The sequence below is a fragment of the Micropterus dolomieu genome, linkage group LG23 (genome assembly GCF_021292245.1).
Source record: "Micropterus dolomieu isolate WLL.071019.BEF.003 ecotype Adirondacks linkage group LG23, ASM2129224v1, whole genome shotgun sequence".
NCBI classification, from domain to species: Eukaryota; Metazoa; Chordata; class Actinopteri; order Centrarchiformes; family Centrarchidae; genus Micropterus; species Micropterus dolomieu.
Genome location: NC_060172.1, coordinates 26,270,500 through 26,289,571, shown reverse-complemented (window position 1 = coordinate 26,289,571; position 19,072 = coordinate 26,270,500). Strand labels below are relative to the sequence as shown.

Genomic DNA, 19,072 nt, shown 5'->3' with positions numbered 1-19,072 from the left:
TGACACCGACCACAGCTGGATACTTCACCAGTAGTGCATCCTTAGCATCTCACTAGTCATGCCCTTGTGCTCCTTGTGAACTGAACTGTGTAAACTTGGTTAGATACTTAAGATTTATCTGAAATACCCACATTGCAAAACACACACAACTGTAATTGTTGAGCCTTTTGAAAATGACATCACATTAGAGGCTGCCAGTCAACTGTACATAACATGTACTGCTACCATTAGATGGTTACAGTAATTTAATCAATAGAAAAAATTACCCCATACATCCTACAGACAGTTAGATAACAGATGCTGGTAATAATCATACTCCAAATTTACCTGTAAGAATTTGCATTTCAACACATTATACTGCAACTAAGGATTATTTTTGTTATCGATAGTATTGATAATAAAATAATCCTTAGTTGCGTAGTAATTAATTAATTACTACGCAACTATCGATTAATTTATTTTATTTATTGATTAATTAATTAGTTAATTGTTTGGGCTATATAACATCAAAAAACAGTAAAGAGAGCCTGAGGGGATGTCAAATATCAAATATCTGGCTTTGTCTGTCCAAAATCCAAAATATTCAATCAACTACAATGTTAAATGTTCATATTTGAAAAGCTAAACTAGACAATGTTTTGATTTTGTAACATAAAAATGACTAATACATTTCTAAAAATAACCACTAATTAATTATCAAAATAGTTGCAGATTAATTTACTGTCGATCGACATATTAATAATTCGACTGCTCTTTGCAGCTCTTCTTTATACTAATCATGTAATCAAATCAATTTTGAGCACATCTTCCAGGCCTACCTGTGTTTGGACCAGTGAGTGTGTGTTGAAGTACTGCTTGTACTTGACTTATAACAACAATGGGCATCATCACTTTGTAGATTGTCTAGGCTGTTGTGTATAAGTCAAGTAAAGTTTCTTTCTATGCTCCTTAATGAATATTAAAGTCCAAATGACCTTCATACTTTCACAGTTAGAAAACAATAAACAAAAGGTAAATTTCCGGTGTTTACCTGCTTAATAGTGCTGGCTTCCCTCATGGAGCCACTAATCTGGCAACCAATAAAACATAATGTGGCGGACATTCATATTCAGAGCAGATTGTTCATTCAGCTCCAAGTCAGGTTTCTAAATGTCTATTTGCTGTTTAGTTTGTATGCACTGCTTGTGATGTTTCCATGATAAAGACGTTTCCTAGAGGGGGGGTTAATAAAGTACTTTTACTGCAACTAGATAACCATACAGCTACAGCTGGATGGGAGGTCTAGCTTTCTACACTACAGTTATGTGTCTTCAGTTTATGATGGTTAATATGCTACAGGAATTAATTCGTGCTAGTAAGTGTTTTAATGTGCTTTTTGGTACACATGTTCCCCAAACATTGCCTTCTCTACTTCTATATCAGCTTGCTATTTGTTCCCAGAATCCATTAAAAAAAACAGAGTATGCCTAAACTTGCATTCATGTGAAAGAAATAGCACAGAAAGGACAAGAGTGTTTTTCCCAATCCATTAAGAAAAGTACTTTCTGAAAAACTAAATGGACAAAAACATGCAAGGTCTAATTAATAATATATATTTTTTTGTTATTTAACTTTTTTAAGGTATTGATAGATCAAAACAGACTTCAGTGAATGTGGAATTACTGAAACTAGTGCGCTACCCAGGTCTGGTTGACTGATCCCAAACCTTATGGTATGTGTGTTACATAACAAAAATGTTCCAGGAAGGAAGTATCAGGTGAAACCGAAACAACATAATCTGTTTTAATGGTACGGTCAGTCAGTGCAAAGGGTAATGCATATTTTAGCTATATGAAGGTACATTCTACATAAAAAAAATATATATATCACATGCACATGCACATGAATATGTAAACTGAAGAGAAACAATTTCTATATCTCCCCTCATAATTTCACTTTTCTCAAAGGAGTCATTCATCATAAGTTGTGACCTAAAAAGGTGCTGCTACAGCATTTCTCAGAAGAATTGGTTAGTAAATCCTCATTGCCTAATTTGGTTGCATTGCTCTGAGTGTGATTTAAACAATCTTCAGTATCATAGCCTCGTTTTGAACATAATTCTGTGCATATAATTGTCTGTTTTTCATAACTGCAATATTTTAAACTGACAGAAAACTATATGACCTCCATTGCTGCTCTGTTTAAGTGCTCTCTTGTGCACGTTGAAACTAGAAGCTTCTTAGTGAATAAGAATTCTCAGCTGGACAGAGAAACAATTAGTTTATGCAGTATGATGAAATGAGGTTTGATATGTTTTGTATATGCTTAAAAAGTAAGATACATTACCAAGTATAGGATGTTGGTATTCAAAGCATAATGTGTTGTCTTTGCTCAAATAGGGTGCACAAAATAATTGAGTTTGAATTGGTTATGCCTGGGGCTAAGTGCTAAAACAAATCTTTAAATGAAATTCATTACAAGCAGAGTTGCCATACCCAGGTGTTATTGAATTCATTTCTCATTTTGACCTGATTTAGAACGATAACAGTAATAACTGAGACTGACAGAAAAGATGACAATGACATTGCACATCATGGTTTCCCTTCAAACACATTAAAACATAGTCTCATTGGCTTAATTGATCTGTGCAGATGGTGTCTTTTGTTCTTGTTGATGCTTCTTGATTCATTTTCTTTCCATTGTTTTTCTCAGCAGGAAGACATATCATTTTCTTAAATAAATCCATTTGTGCTGAAGGAGTAACTTTTATGAATGCCATAGAATTGATAGGCCAATTGTAAATATTTCAGTAGAACACATGGCACATTGCTTTTCTGTAAAACACAAATGGGTAATAGTAATGCAATAATCTAATTTTATCTGTTAATTTTTGGGGGAATGTCTATTTTTATAATTCATTTGTATGCAGGCAAGGGAAATTTAAGATCACATTGCTGTTTCACATAGTTCCTCATTGCAAGTGCAAGGTTGATGAGACCCCCCACCACATACCTTCATACCAGTGAAATTAACGAGGAAAATGAAGCTAATGAGATAACAAGCCCAAGATGGAGAAACAGGCTGATCTGACGCATCCTCCTGGTTATTTGGCAATATCTGGAGGCGTCACCGGACCTCAGACTCTCATTTTCTCCCTGTCATATTCAATCAGCGATTCCCGCCTAAAATAAAAGCAAGTCTCTGCTGCAACCATGATCAGCAGAACGGTAGTGTGGCTGGCTTCCACACTAACTTTTTAAAATTTTTTATAAAGCAGTTGTGATTCTTTTTTAATATATGTTAGTTGGCGGCAGCAGCAGCAGATAATTTGGTATCACCAATATTTTGGAGCCTAGTTCACACAGTAATTAGCAGTAATAAATATGTGGTTTCCTAAATTTCATTGCCCAATGCAATGAATGCTGTGCCTAGAATGTGTCATTGAGCGCCATCAATTGTAGATATTAAGTAATGAGGTCAGTGATATTGGCCAGCTCCCTTCAAATACTCATAATAAATTTTGTGTCACTGTGCAAGATTTACATTTTTGAGGTGAATGCTGTTTTGTTTTTTACCTAAAGGTCTGCCCAGTGACATTCCTGAGAAACTTACTTAACTTGGAATCAAACAGCCATTGGGCCAAATCTCTGCACCAGTGTAATTAACAAGGGACTATGTTGGGTAATAGGCCAACAGTAAATTTAAATGATTGGCTCTTTTTAGAGTAGGGATTAATGTACTTACTAATAAGGTTCTGTTGTTGCACAGTGCATTAAATTGTAGTGTACTACTGATGTATGAACTGGTCAGTGGAAACAAAGGAATTTACGTCACATTTACTATCAGGTATTTTATTTGCTTCCAAGTTATCAAAGCTGGTGCACATTATTGCAAGACAATGTGCATATCACAAAATAAAGAATATAGGATATTAAGTTACCCACCATGATCCTCCATGATTTTCACAAAGGAAAGGTCCTTAGTGAAAATAATGTACACTGACCAGTGTGGTGGGACAAAGGGAGGAGAAAAAAAAACTAAAACTCTGACAAAAGTCAGGTCTGATTTAGCAGACCCAGTGTGTTATAAAAATTCCTCCTCTCTCTGTTCTTATCACCACTTTTGTTGGGTCATTCATGTGCACTTAATTTGCAATAGCAATAATTTTGACAGCACTTGAATGCAGCTCAGTTTCTGAAAATGCTTCTCAAATTCAAAAGGAGACTGTTTCACCACAGGCCGATTATGCAGCTTTTGTAAATCTTAATAGTTCAGGTAAATTGTTATCATTGTGGGGGTGGAAATATCACATTTTAATACATTAAGTTTTGAATATGTATTACTGCTATTAAATTCCAGTATTTATTCCTGACCACAGAGGATGTAAAATGCTACTATGTGAATGGTTGCACTCTGGTTCCCAGGTTCAGGCTTTAAGAAATATATTTCAACACCTGTCCATTGCCTTTAAAATATAACAGTTTTTCTTTTAACAACAATGTTACTTTTCTTTTCTCATTCTCAGATTGATCCTAAGGTTGCCTTTCCCCGTCGTGCCCAGCCTAAGGTAAGAATAAATTGGTCACTAACCCTGCTCAGAGAAAATTATTATGTCTCATGTCACTAGCTTACCTAATTTTGTGTGCTCACACAGCAGATACAAAGAGGCAGTGGTTGTCTGTTTGTTATTGTAGTGAAATACCTCGTCTGGCTCCATTGTTCTCACCTTGTCTATGCTGTTTCACCAAAGCAATTAAAGTTGTTTTTAAAGTTGCACTGTTTTATATCTACGTCATTTTCCCCCAGTGCTTTATGTTTATATTTGCGTTTCATCTCTCATCATAGTTGTTTTTTAATGTCAAATGCTTTGAAATTAACGCTGTCCTACTATTACAGTATAGTTTCATTAAATCAGATGGTGGCAATTTTAGTATGCATTAGTATAAAATAAGGCTTTATTGTATGTTTAATGCAGTGGTGAAACCATTTTGCTTTGGTAACATGTCTATTGGCTTGGCGGGATTGTGACTGATGAGACCGGCTTTAATGTATCTGCTGAGAACGTTTGCTATTGGTTGAATGTCTTATTCAGGTGTCTTGTGTTGGCTGTTTATAGTTTTTTTTGCAGGCGCACACGAATGTGAAATGGCGAGAGTTTTATTTTCAAGTGAATATATTAGCCTGAGTGAATTAGCAAGAAATGATTGGTGGCTTCTCATCGACAGTGATGAATTACATTTACTGGCTGAATTATAAATCTATGCAGTTCTGCAGCATTCGGAGTTGAATGGGATTGAATGACATAAGTGATTTAGAAATATCTTTAATTGTGGTGCATGCATGTAGAGCTTGTCACAATTAGCATGGAAAGAATGGGTGATTTAAAAAATAAGCCAATCTCCAATCATGCAGGAACTGTCGTGTGAGCTCCTCATAATGCATATTATCTTTTCCTTTTCTTGATTACTGGTCTTGAGCAGTTCTATTGACAATTAAATATTCAGTGTGTGCAGATGGTGCCGTGGCGTAGTCAAGAGCTTTGTTGACATGCCCTTTCACACCATCTCCGAGCATTTAATGTGCAGGCTGTAGCCCAGTACAGTGTAGCGCTATTCAGCGTCGCTATCAGGGTTTTTTCCTCCTAAACCAGGTGGAAATCGATAATAGATTTTCTCCTTCCCACTGGTTCAGAGAGAGGCATTGTTAAAGAGTTGGTCAGGTTTCAAATGAGGAATTGGCAGTGCAGGCTTTCAAAGCCAGAGCACATGGTGACTTAAGGATATCGGCATATGGTTGAGAAACTACCAGTTTTTCTTCACATTTTCTAACATGGCAAGTGTATCACTTTAACTTCTTTTCTTCTGGGCCTTGCTCATACAAGTTGAAGGGGCAATAAAACTGCTCAGATGTTTGACAATGCTTCCAGTTTTTAAGTGAACAAGAACCTCCTCTTGCTTTCGTGGTTGTTGTTCCTCTCTAACAGTGTTGTACTTTTTTACCAATGACTCAGAAGTAAATACAATATTTTGATTTAAACATATTTGTAATTCTACCTTGCGTGATTCATAACTTGGTGAAATAATGACACCGGAACATAATTTGTGGCAGTGCAAAAAAAAAAATAGATTTATAAAATGGCTATAGGGCAAGCTTGTTAGAGAAGAAAAATGGTTGTATTGAATGTGGATTATAAAGGATCTTAAAGCAGTGGGATTAAACCAGATATATTAACATTGCATGGGTTTGTACTTTCTGTTCAGTTGATTTAAGACCTTTTAAAAAGAAGTCCCATTCTGAGGTTCCCATTTAGAAAGTTCTCTCTATTTTGCATTTGCTTTCTTTTGTCCCTCTGTCCCCTCCACTGTCTGCCTGCCTGGCTGCTTATGCAGCTGTTGAATAGGCCTCGTTCTTGTTTAAAGAAGCTCGCCTTGGCAGGTGCCTCAGTGGCACGGGCTTCGGGGAGCAAATCGTGACGAGACCAATCAGCGTTAATTTTCTCACGGCTAACAATGACCTCACAAGTAACCCTGCCAATGACCTCCTGCTGCTGAATGCTGCAGTATGGTAAAACTATACAGTATGTACAGCACGTAGAGTAATGCTGAAAACAGACAGGAAGTGAAGGTGAACACAGAGGACATTTCACTGTAAACAACTGAAGGTGTTTGCACCGGGATGACAGGATCACAGGAAAAACAACTTGTATCAGCGGGCGTAACTGACACTGCCCCAAAACATGGACAGCTCCGTCGTAAAGAGACGGTCAGAAACAGACAGACAGGAGTTTGGCAACAAATAGTCATTAGGCTCTATTTAAGTAGTCAGCCTGGCAATCATTTAATTTAAATCTGATATGACAAGTATGACATAGTCGACTTGCTCTGAGGATTTGTATAGGTACGTACAACTCTGGAGAATTTTAAAGTGAAATATTAATCTTTTTAAGGCTAGTAGTATTATACCTGAATTGTAAGTCATGATGACATAAATATGTTCTTGTATGACAAATCACTCAGAGTGTGGATTACCTCTGCTTTTCCCCATGCGTTTGAGAATGTTGTGTATCTATCTACATTTTTTTGTGACCCTCTGCACTAGTAAATGGCACACAGGGGAGATAACCACAGATCCTGTCAATCAAAGACAACATGCTAAAGAAATGCAAACTGGCACACATTACCAATGAATAATGCCACACAATTAAAGCTTATCTTAAGTGAACATTTTGTATTAGAAATATAAGCTGTGCTTACAAGTCATGTCAAAAGGTATCAATGCAGACTAGTCCACACATATTCAGGGATTAGGTTTCATCTGCAAATGATTGACAGATGAGAATGAAAGGATTAAACAATGATGTGATGCAAAGTGTTTTATGTACATTCATTTATTCTTTGTCTCCTCCTAGCCTATTTAGCCAGGCTGGGGTTAGCCTTGGCTAAAGGTAGCTTTAGAGGTTGAGCTTTATGAGAGGGTGATGCTTACAGATGCATGCACCTCTGTCCTGACCGCATCACAGCCGTGCCAATAATGATGGCAAAGTTCACCCTCTTGTAATATTGCGATTGTACAATGGTTACCAACAAAATGAAAGATAGAATCAAAATGTATTCATATTGTGGGGCATTCAAAATAAAATACTAAGTGTTATTTCTGTCTCCCTGGAAATACATAGAAAACACTGGAAAATACTCATGTCAGTAGATTCTAGGGCTGCAACTAACGACTATTATGATATTTGATTATTGAAACGAATAATGGACTATTTGGATTATGAATAGCAAAATGACGCTATTAGCTTTAAATTAAACCTGAGGTTGTTTTAGGCACGTGCTAATTAACAGTCAAGACAATAAAATAAATACTGCTTTCAAAAATGCATCTTTTAATGAACATTTCTGCTGCAGCAACAGAAAGTTCCACTGAAATCACGTCCTGATAAACAGCTGATCTGCTGTTTTAGTGACGGAGCAGCTTTCACGCCAGTACTGCAACACCCCGGGACAACACTGTATACAAAGAAAGGAATAACGTCATGCATTTCATTTGCCGAATTTACAAGAGGGGATCAAAAATAACTATTTTGTAGTAGACAGCGTTTCACAACAAATATAGTTTCCCCTAACTCAACAACTCACAAAACTCCGTGATGTTTTTAAGGGAGTTCGGGGCGGATTAGCCGCCGCCTCACGCACAGACAGGAGAACTGTTTTCTCTTCTTGAGAAATTATGCAATTGTCCGGTGTTTGTCTAATCTTGCGCACTCTGCAGCAACACGTTCTCCAGCTGGGAACGTCGCCATGAGCGATGCATTGTTTATGATTGTAAAGTCAGGGCACATCTGGAATGTGAACACGGCCGTTGTGTATCATAATTATGTGCTACTCACAGCACCATTACTGTAACAATCAATCAAACTGACCAACTGTATAGAAAACGTTTCAGCTCATAACGTGAAGTAACACGGCTTTAACGTGAAGCTAGCTCGCTAACTAGCTTACCGAGACGAGTCTTCATCATCCACAGAGACACAACGTTACGCGCCTCCTCTTCAGATGCTCCGGTGTTTCCAGGAGAGCTCAGCTTTGCTGCGGTCACCTTTCTGGCTGTGTGAAGATTGAAATGCTGCCACACTCTGGAGGTTTTAGGTTGTGAAGGTGTTACCGTAGCTCTGATGTTGTAACTTTAACGTTACTGTTCACATCACTTTACTCTGTTGAGCTGACGGTGCTGCTACGGCCCGATGACATCATGAACGATTTTTGTCGACTGTGTCTATTAGTTGTTGCACCCCTAGTAGCCTCCTGTGTTATGTTTCTTGTAAATAAGATAGTGGTTGGGAAAAATATTTTTTCAATGGATAGATTTAGCTACTATGTCTGCAAACTTCACATATATTTGCGCTGAAGAGAGTTTCCCTATTATCCAAACATTTCCAGTAACTCCAGGAGTTACTCCAGGAGTACAAACTCCCAGCAACAGGAGCATGCAGTCCTTCATTCAGCAATTGGACCTCACATCTCCGAAAACTTTGTAGCAAATTTTCAAATCAGCTCTATCTTGAGAAATTGATCACAGATTTGGAGTTTAAACAGCTATATTGCCGTAAAAAAAAAAACTATTACAACTGCATTTTGTGACACAATAACAGCAATATTATTACTTACAGTTGTGGGTTTTCTCCTCCGCAATTTCTGCTTGGTACGTGCATTCTGGTCCCAAGTCGCCACCCGATGCAGGCTTGTTAAAACGGGTGGAGCGAGAACACATCCGGGTATTTGACTGTACTTTGCTAGATGCAGACTTTTCAATTGCAACAGTACATAGGCTGCGACTGATGACGTTTCACAAGTCCACAAGAACACAAGTACAGACAAGAATACAGATTGAGAAACAGCTTTTGTTTATGTTATCGGCAGATATTTCAGAATATTGGATTTTAAAATCCTTAATAATCAAATTGGTCTTAAAAATCCCTGTGGGTCGGGTTGTAATGAACTTCAGCAGTAAAAATGTTTAACTGACAGTCACAATATAAAAATATTCTAGTTTGGTCTAGTCACAAATATTATCCAAGTGTGTTTTTAAAGTCCCATTCCTTTTTTTTTCTCATCTAAATTTCCAGCCTGTTGAGATACTGACAATTCTTTAAAAAACCCACATGCCTTTTTTAGTATTGTGACTGTGTAAGGAATGTGTTAAAAGAAGACAGAGGCGAGATGATGCTGTTTCTTGCTGTCTCCTTGTTTGATATTTTCCAGTAAGGTTCACCCTGAAAGATGTAAACGAGGCCTGCAATGTTTCCCGGAGAAATCAAAGCGGCGATTTCCGCCGACATTGTTCGAAATTTACCACTCAACTGCTGGCGTCATTACCACTACTGCCGCTGCTTTTGTTTCCCACAGTGGAGTCACACACAACCATGGCATGTCCCAGCATGATTTTAATTGCCAGTGGGACCATGGCCACTTCAGTGGGAGATGAGCTCTGATGGCTTGTTATGGAAATGAAAGGAAGGAGCAGCAACCATTTACAGAGCAATGGGCGTAACCCTTTCCTTGCGCCTCATAAAGGGATTTGCCATGTGAGCCATCCCGAACAGGTTGTCACTGTGTCTCTGGCAGTCTTTGGGATGCAGACAAAGGACTCTGTCTGTGCACAAATAGTTGTGTACTGCACAGAAGCAGCTGTGACAACACTTCCAGAAATACTTGCAATGACAGTTTTCTGTCCTCGTATTAAACTGCTTGCGTTAATGTCAGGAAGGAAGGAGGAAGGTAATCTTGGTTGAGGTAATTCTGAGTTATCGGTCTAAAGTATCATCAGAGTACCCACATTTTACTCCAACCTGTGACAGCTGTGACTGTGGCTTCCCTGTTCACAGCCCACTGTTAGTGTTGTTCCGTCTCTGGCAGCTGGAGCCCTCTCTTTCTCACCTTTTTGTATTTGCATGTCACTATCTCTTTTGTTCTTTGCCTGTTTATTTTTCTCCTTCTCTCTTGCACTTTTCTGTGAGTGACAAATTGACCAGGACCTCCATATCCTCCGCTTGTCTGCGTCCCACACCTTCGTTAAGGGACTTTGTGTGCTTTATGTTCTCATCTGCGGAAAAGACTCTGGTGTATTGTGGTGAGATCTCAAGTCTTAAGTTTTTAATGAAATCTAATAATAATGCTGCATGAAGTAAATACACACTCTGGTCCCTTGTGCCTTTTTGTACTGTGTGACATAAACATGCACTCACAGGCACATAAGGCCACATGCACCCATACAGTAATAGAGAGGCACAGGTGTGTAGTTGTATAACACACACTCTTTAACTTTTCTATTTTACTTATCTTTCACTCCCTCATTCCCCCTCTGTCTTTCCCTTTTTGTGGTCTTTTCAGTGCTTCTTTTCTAGTCTTTTAGGATTACAAGGCCTTGTAAATCCAGTCTTACACCTTGCTCAGTTATTTGATCTAGATTTAGCATTATGATATTCCCCTTCTCAAAATGATCCTTATTTTAAATGACACAGCTCACTGCTGCGAAAATGAAACCTCTGTAGCTGCCAGCCCCTTTGAATGTCCCCGTGAGTTTATTAAAAGCACCAGCCTCCCCCGTTCCAACTCTGGTCTGCACAGCTGCATGAATCTGAAAGAATATTCAAGGACAAAAGTCTTTAATGTAGAACAGAATGCCGTATCAATATCTTTTATTCGGCTTTACAGTTTATGACAATGAGCCCTCCCAAATATTTATTATGTGAAAGAAGATTATTTCTTATTAGAAATTTCCTATTTCAGTGCATTTCTACTGTGCAGATAGCACACAGAGTAGAAGAAAGAGAAGGAATGTTATGTTGTGCAGGCTATTATCTGAACCTGACGTCGCATTTCAAGGCATATGGCACAGGTCTTATTCTGGTGAGCGACCAAGATGTCCCACTGAAAAGATTTTTGCTGTATTTCTCAAAATAAATGCACTTTCGAGATGGGTTTCACAGCTGACGCTAAATGCACTGACGTTTCACTGAAACTGGAGACAGACTGAAGACGACGGAAAAGTGACAAGCGAGTTGATGGGAATTCTTCACTGTCAGTCTCCTCTCACCCCTGAAAAAAACAGATGTGCAGCCAACATAAATAAACCCTCCTTTAGATGGAGGATGACACAAGGAGTTGTTTTTCCCTGTGTGGTAATGGCTACTGTGCTGAAGCTGGAGATGGGTTTAAATCCCTGACCCGCCAGCTCCTTTGCTTTCAGTGGCCTCTGTGGAACTGCTCCAGATGAAAATGGGGCCAGAGCACAGACATATGAATGACTGTTTGTTTGGTGGTCAGACACAATCACCAACTGAGTGACCCAGTTAACTGGTAGTCAAAGCGATGCTCAGTTTGATTCATGCATGTTTTTCGTATATATCTTGTGTCCCCCTTTTTCATGCTTTCCTCCAATGTTTATGCTTCAATGGAAAGATAAATGATGTGTGAATGTAAACGCTAGTGTAGTAATTTTTATTTATTGCAGATATAATATGAACACACATTTCTTTTGTTTGAATAATTGCTGGATCGCTTGTAAATGTAGTGTACATGTGTGTGTGATTCTTCTTTCCTCGGCCTCCTTCTTTCTCTGCTCCGGTCTCCTTGGTTGCGGGTAGAGAGTAATTAGGTTTTCTAGGGGATTGAGGGCTTCTTACAATGCTTACCAATGGCAGCAGTCAGGCAGGCTAGTGCTGGCAGGGCAGAGAGGACTGAGGGCTGTGCAGGAGCCTGGCACTGCTAAACCTGATGCTGACTGACAGTAATGAGGACAGCCTGCTAGCCAGGATAGAGAGGAGAGGAGAGGAGGGCATGGTCCTCCACTATACCTCTCAAGACCTCTTATCAAAGCCTCTGTGCGTACGCACGCACATATACACACACAAATACAAACAACACAAGCACAAACACATAAAAAACACAGGTTTGATGTATACTGTGTAGACCAGAGCACTCACAGGGCTGTGTTATATCAGTCTTATTTTGCTTTACTCATGAACATTTATAGAAGGAATGCAAAAATGCAGTGTGTTTTATAAAAGCAGTTGTGTTCCTTTAGGTATGCAGAAAGGTGTTTCGTTCACAGTAAAAATAGCATATTCATGTTTTTCGTCAAATAAATTTGTAGTAAATTACAACCAATAGCTTAATATATTTTGTGTGTTACTGTAGTGCCTGCAGGTAGGAGTAATAAAATATGTGGTAGTGTTTGGTTTTCTAGTGGTCTCTCATCAGAACAATGTCACTGACAATCTAAGTGGCTAAGTGGCTCGGCACAAAGCAACAGTGACTCTGACCTTGGGCCATCCGCAGCTGTAGCACTGTTCTGTATTAGTACACTGCGATTATGTGACAGGTGGATTAGCCGATCGTGTTCAGCCTTTTCATGATATGAACATCATTTTCCGATCTCCTTTAGTCTCCGCCCATCCAATGTGAAAAACCAAGATTGGGAATGAAGCGGAGAGGCACTTAACTTTGAAAGTCATTACTTCAGGGAGTGGCGTTGGCAGCTAGAGAGGCAGATGAAGAATGCATTTCTATTTTTTTTTTTTTTTTTTTTTTTTTTTGTGACCTTTTTGAGATTGCATTTGAATTAAATATTGGAAATAATTAAAAAGGGACATCCAGCTTAATCGTTTCCAGTGTGTTTTCATACGCATCACCTTACTGTCCTGTTTTTTTTAAATTCTTTTCACCACCTTCACCCCTGTGTTTCTGCTTTCAAACACGCAGTCTGGGACCTGTTGAACAAAGAGTTAAATGTGCTATGCGTTGCAAGAGAGGCTCAGGTGTGTCAAGATGAGTGCAATTATTACCAACAGACATTCATCTATCTATCTATCTATCTATCTATCATCTATCATCTATCTATCTATCATCTATCATCTATCTATCTATCATCTATCTATGTATTCTAAACTAGCAAAAAAATGTATAATGTACATGTATTATATCATGAACTTGACCATAAATATGCAAAATAAAATGCTCAAACATTATATGTTCACTAAGAAAACATAAATGGTTAAGTGTGATCTTGATGCAGAACTTAGCCAGTGTTTGGGCTGTGTCTTTTAAAAAAACAGAGTAACAGATGCTCATTTGGTTAAATATGTGTTCGTAAATATGTCTATTGTTAGTAAGTTTCTTTTACTTCATCAACTCCAATTTTTTAAACATACCGTATCTGTAGCGTCTTTGTGATTGGAAAAGTAAAGCTAAAGTCTGATCATTTTGTGTTGGACGTGTCTGTCTGATAGGGGGATTGCCCGACCAGCTCACTGAAGTGTTCTGCCATGATTGGATCCAGTTGTCATTGTAGAGTAAGATATTGGAATCTCGCAGGCCAGATTGCTCTTTCTCAATTTGACATTGTGTGACAGTTCATGCTCTGTAGTTTTTATGTGCTGCCCCGTTTTATTTTTCCGGGGCACCAACCTCTCAGATTAAGAATGATATTCCTTCAGTAAGACAAGCCTGTCAGGTTGTGCCGTTGTTGGTAGTGTGATTAATAGTGATGGCTAATAGCTTTTGTTGCCCGTTTCTGGTTCAACTGCTTGTTTGCAACATGTCGTTGTATCCATACTGGAGCTTTGAATTAGTTGCAACATTACATCCTTTTAATTAATTGAAAAAAATACATTTGCTCAGTGCTTGGATCATGTGACTACTCTGTTGTACCTGATGTGGCTATGTCACTTTTAAAGGTCTAGGGTCATAGTTTGACATCACCAAAACCAATCTAATGTTTCGTTTAGTCACTGTTCCCAGGCATTCAATACTCTATAATAACCAAACATGACTTGGATAGACAAAAAATAACAAGCAGCAAACGGAAATATATTCTATGCTGTAATTACATATTTCAGAACTTGAGCTATTATTTTACTTGTCACTCTCAGCAGCTGTGTGATGTGTTTTCTTTGTGTTACACACTAAAATATCTTAACTAGAAGGTGACTATGGTGTATCTGTTGTCACTCTGATGTATAAATATTATGTAATTAGCTGAACGCATTTTGAACAGGGATTCTTTGTTGTTTAATTAAAATATGCCCTAATGGTCTGCTATTTGTTTCACTTAAACAAATGAGTCTTGATAAAAGATAAAAAGGTTGACAGGATATACGTGTTTCAAGAGTATTAACATAAACCAATGTAACAAATAAGAATCACAGGCCCCAAATTTCAGTCCATTCCTATCCTCTTACTTTATGTCTGTGATTTTTGCCTGATGTCAGAACCACTGAAAGGCAACTGTTATGCATGTGCTTTGCCCAGGCACTGCCTAATAGCTCCCAAACCGCCCCAGTGGCAGAAAATCTGCATGGTATTGTTGATAAGAGGAAGAACTAGATAGAATCTGAGGGTTGAGCTATAACAAAGCATGGCAAGATGGACGTGCAGGAGTAAAAACAGGCATGCTGCTCAACATTTATGGGACCCTCATGCTTTTTCTCTGCAGTCACGTGCAGGGCTGTCTTTCACTTCCAAGTTAATGTACAATTTTTCTACCTAAATGGAGATGGAATAAAATCCTGCTCTGAGCTGAAGTCACATGTTTGTTTTTATATGATGATATGTTGCATCTCTTGCAATGTGTCACACTGTATGATAAAAAAAAATATACGTTATGAATGTGTAAGACTACAGGTCTTCAATGCTGAATTACATCTAAGTCAGGGCGCTAAAGAGCTTAGCTGTTCCTCCACATAATGCCTCGGTCCTCAGCTGTGACCTTTCTCTTCTGCACATCATTCATGATTATACCGCTGACATGTTGGCTCATGCCAATAATTTTTCATTGGAGGCAATGTCAGCCACATCATATTTTATCATCTGGATAAATTTGTGTGTTGTGTTTGCATGTAGGCTCCCCATAATTTGTATTTGTCTGTTTATGTGCATGTCCTAGAGATTAGAATTTGCATTTAATTCAACTCAGAATAATTCAGAGGTGAATACATTCTGGTAGCAGCGGGGAAAACGCTAATATCGTTGCTAAATGAATGATATGTAACATGAATGAATAGTGTGTTTTAGTATGTAGAAAATGTGAGTATGAATGCATGTGTGTGTCGAAATTGAGTCAATAAACAGTGAGTTTACTCAAAATAATGCCACAAATCAACAACAATGATGCACAGACTGAGAGCATGATGAGAGGAGGTAGACACTATGAAATACAATCAATTTATGTACAACTATCTGAACCATTTTGACCTTTAACTAAATTAAAGGTGTTAATGTATAGGTCTGAAAAATTTTCATAAAGAATACTGATTTTTACAGCCAGATGTAATAGCGATGTTTTGTCTAAGTGCACCTCATACTGTATACGCCTGTGGCTGCAAGCTTAGAAGTAAGGGCTTAGGTTTGCGAATGGATGCATACCAATATTTTGAGAGGACAGAATTGTCCCTACCATTATTTCAGCAAAGTTGTTTGCATTATCTTTGGAGTGAAGTCATATTAGATAATTCCGTGTTGCCCTCTCAGAGTCTAAGTCAAATTATTGGCTGAGATACATGTGACAAATGCTATGCTGTTGTTTCAGAACAATGGACAGAGAGACAGGGTGAGAGAGAGAGAGAGAGCTGCAAGCCGCAAACAGATTTTTTGACGCATTTCCCCCCTGCTGATTTTGACAGAGATTCGTTCATTCGATTTAAAAAAATATTTAGCACTCTGCCAGTGCTACGTTTTTATGGGAGTGCTCAGATTAATAAATGTATTCTTTGATTTTGAAACAGTAGCCTTAGGGCTTGTGTCCATATAGTAGTTGCTCTCTCTCACCGCACAAGCACTTCATCCCAGCACTCCCCAGCACTTTCCTGCCAGAGAAGTACGCTATATGTTGTTGTTATTTATGTGTTGTGTCCCTACCACTGTTGACACCGAACCTATGCCCTTGCTTAGAAGTCAGAAATACGGCTTGTTATATTTGAGTGCTTTTGCTGCAAATAACAAAATGGACCTTGTAACAAAAGCAGTCATTTTTGTGTCTGTTTCATTTTTTATGTTAAAAATGTGACTACTATGTGCTGCACTGGCACAATCAACAGGAGTATAAGTGTACAACAGGCACGTAATTGATGTTTAATTTGTGTAACAGTGGTTATTATAGACAGACAACATGTCTTTATACATTTTTCCTAACAATAGAAGGAAAGCATTGGCTAGATACTGTTTGCACTAAATGTGTGACAGTGCTAATTATCTCCACAGAACACCAAACAAAAACATAATAACCCATAACCTCCACCCTTACATCAGTTGTTGACACAGAGTCTTTTTGAGTCAGTGACCTTTTTATACAACTCAGTTTCTTTCAGTATGACTACACCACCCGCTCCACTGATCCTAAATACTAGCCACTATTTTTTAACAAAAGAAAATGTTCACTACTGTTTTAGATAGGACTGAAATGCTCTCTGCTTAATTGAAGCAACACGTAACTGACGTAATTACTGCACATTATCCATTGTCAGAGTTAATGTCTGTGTCAAGCTTGGCTGTTCACAGATTTGATTTATTGTGCCAATTGTGAAAATTCAATATTTCCAGCAAAATTAATTCAACTTTAAATTGGATATCGTACTTCTTGGCAGCACATTGTCAATGTCTTACCACCTTGAAATCTGGACCTCAAAGACATCAACAGGTTTCACCTGTTCAGAAGGTTTTATAGGGCAGCCAGTTTGGACTTTTATTTATGGTGAAACTGTATTTGCCACATGGTGCGGATGAGAGGACCTAATTTAATTTACTGTGATTGACACTGGCCTACCACATATACTGGTAATTTATTCCGTCTAATCCAACCTCTTTTTTTTTCAACTGCACCCCAGGTGTGCCACTGCTGTGCCAACTTCTTTGGTGACAAAATTACCAAAAATGTGTTCTTGCACATGGCACATGTGTTATTGCTGTGAATTTCCACTGCTGCCTGTGCTTTCACCTCGATTCATTAAAAGAAGACCCCTTGTGACACTCTGTTGGAAAATGCAAAACAACCCCACAAAGAAAAAAAGCCTCCTTCCTCTGTGTTGCTACTGCATAGTAGTGGAGAATGGGAAATATTCAAACAGAGGTAATGCATAAGCAGGTCAAGTCCCGTTTGTAACACTTATTTTGTGACTTAATTTTCTCCTGTGTTATCATACAATAATGAAAAGTGTTGACAGATTCATTTCCTTGCTGCTACCGCCTAAGACCATTTTGTGATTTCTAATTGATAGCTACATGCAGCAATTTTATAGCACTAGACAATTTTATAGCACTTTTAATTAGTCCAACTTTGACCTTCTGTTCGCATTGCATTTATATTGCTCCGAATTATTTTCACCTTCTTGCCTCATTAATGTTTGTCAAATGAATACAGGCATTGACAACATAGTAATCCATATGTGCACTGTACAAAATATGGTGGGACTCAAATTAATCGATAATAGCCTGTTGCATCAGTTGTTTGATTACTATGGAAGATATTATTGGACTTGAATATTTGTAACCCACAGAAAACAATCCACAAATGTCTACTATGATGTGCAAATATTTCACTATTTACAAATATGTATTTTTACATTTGTGATGTGTAAAATCATATCCACAAAAATACAGAGTGACCTCTACACACAACAGTTTTTGCACATTTGCAGATTGCTTTCTGTCAATTTGTGGGTCATGTTACATTTGTAACTTCCTTTTTACACATTTGTGGAATTTTGTCCAATGTTTACTGCGGAGATCTGTGGGGAAAAAAAATATACACAAATATCTCACTACCCAAAATATGTATTTTTACATTTGTGTTGTGTAAAGTCATTTCCACCAAAATACAGTGCAATTTGCAAATATGTACAATTTACTCTGTACACACGTATTTTAATTTCACATACAAATTGTTATTTACGCATTTGTGGATCTATTTTTACACACAAAACAGTTTTTGCACATTTGTGGATTATTTCCTGTCAATTTGCATGTCACGTTACATTTGTGACTTCCTTCTTACGCATTTGTGGAATTTTGTCCACTCTATACCACAGAGATCTGTAAACAGAGATCTGTAAATGCAGCAATGGGCGGTAGCGACAATGCCTCTCATGAGTTGTAAGAATATCCATTGCAGTACCCAGGGTACTGCAATGGATACAACAACAACAACTTCTGCTTCTGCTGGACCACTGGACTCTACTCAGTCTAAATCTTTCTGTACAAGGGTTAGGGTTAGGGTTAGGCATTTCAATTAAGTTATAACATCTTTTTACATGAAATGATAAAAAAGGTTACTTTTTATTTCTATGTTTTCTTCCCCACAAAAAAGGTAAAATACAATCAGTGACATACAAACAGTGTAAATAAACGAAGTCCATATGGGCAAAAAAGTAGAAAGATGAAACTTTGTGCAAGATATACACATACTGACAGGACAAAGCATTAGGTACACAGTAGTATATTTATTCTTTTTGTGGTTTACCCAAATCTTGAGTGGTATTCAAATTTTTCACATCAACCTAAATGACACAACTGACACAAATTAGACCACAGATCTCCATTTG

At 38.0% G+C, this 19,072-nt stretch overlaps 1 protein-coding gene and 1 long non-coding RNA gene across 15 annotated transcripts in view; one reads left to right on the top strand and one right to left on the bottom strand.

Annotated features, from left to right (window-relative positions):
* The window catches only part of msi2b (musashi RNA-binding protein 2b), a 256,557-nt gene that overhangs the window by 6,714 nt on the left and 230,771 nt on the right, over positions 1–19,072 (top strand). For all 14 annotated transcript variants that reach the window (XR_006823171.1, XM_046040319.1, XM_046040314.1 and 11 more), the window contains exon 5: positions 4,505–4,546. Coding sequence is in view for 13 of the 14 variants with exons in the window: in XM_046040319.1 (XP_045896275.1) it covers positions 4,505–4,546 (42 nt within the window). In the remaining variant the exon portion in view is untranslated. The remainder of the gene's footprint in view (positions 1–4,504; positions 4,547–19,072) is intronic.
* On the bottom strand, positions 7,487–9,233 carry LOC123963445. Its single transcript, XR_006823173.1, has 3 exons — positions 9,147–9,233; positions 8,481–8,614; positions 7,487–7,988 (listed from the first exon to the last, which is right to left on the bottom strand). It is a non-coding gene; the product is annotated as an uncharacterized LOC123963445 (long non-coding RNA).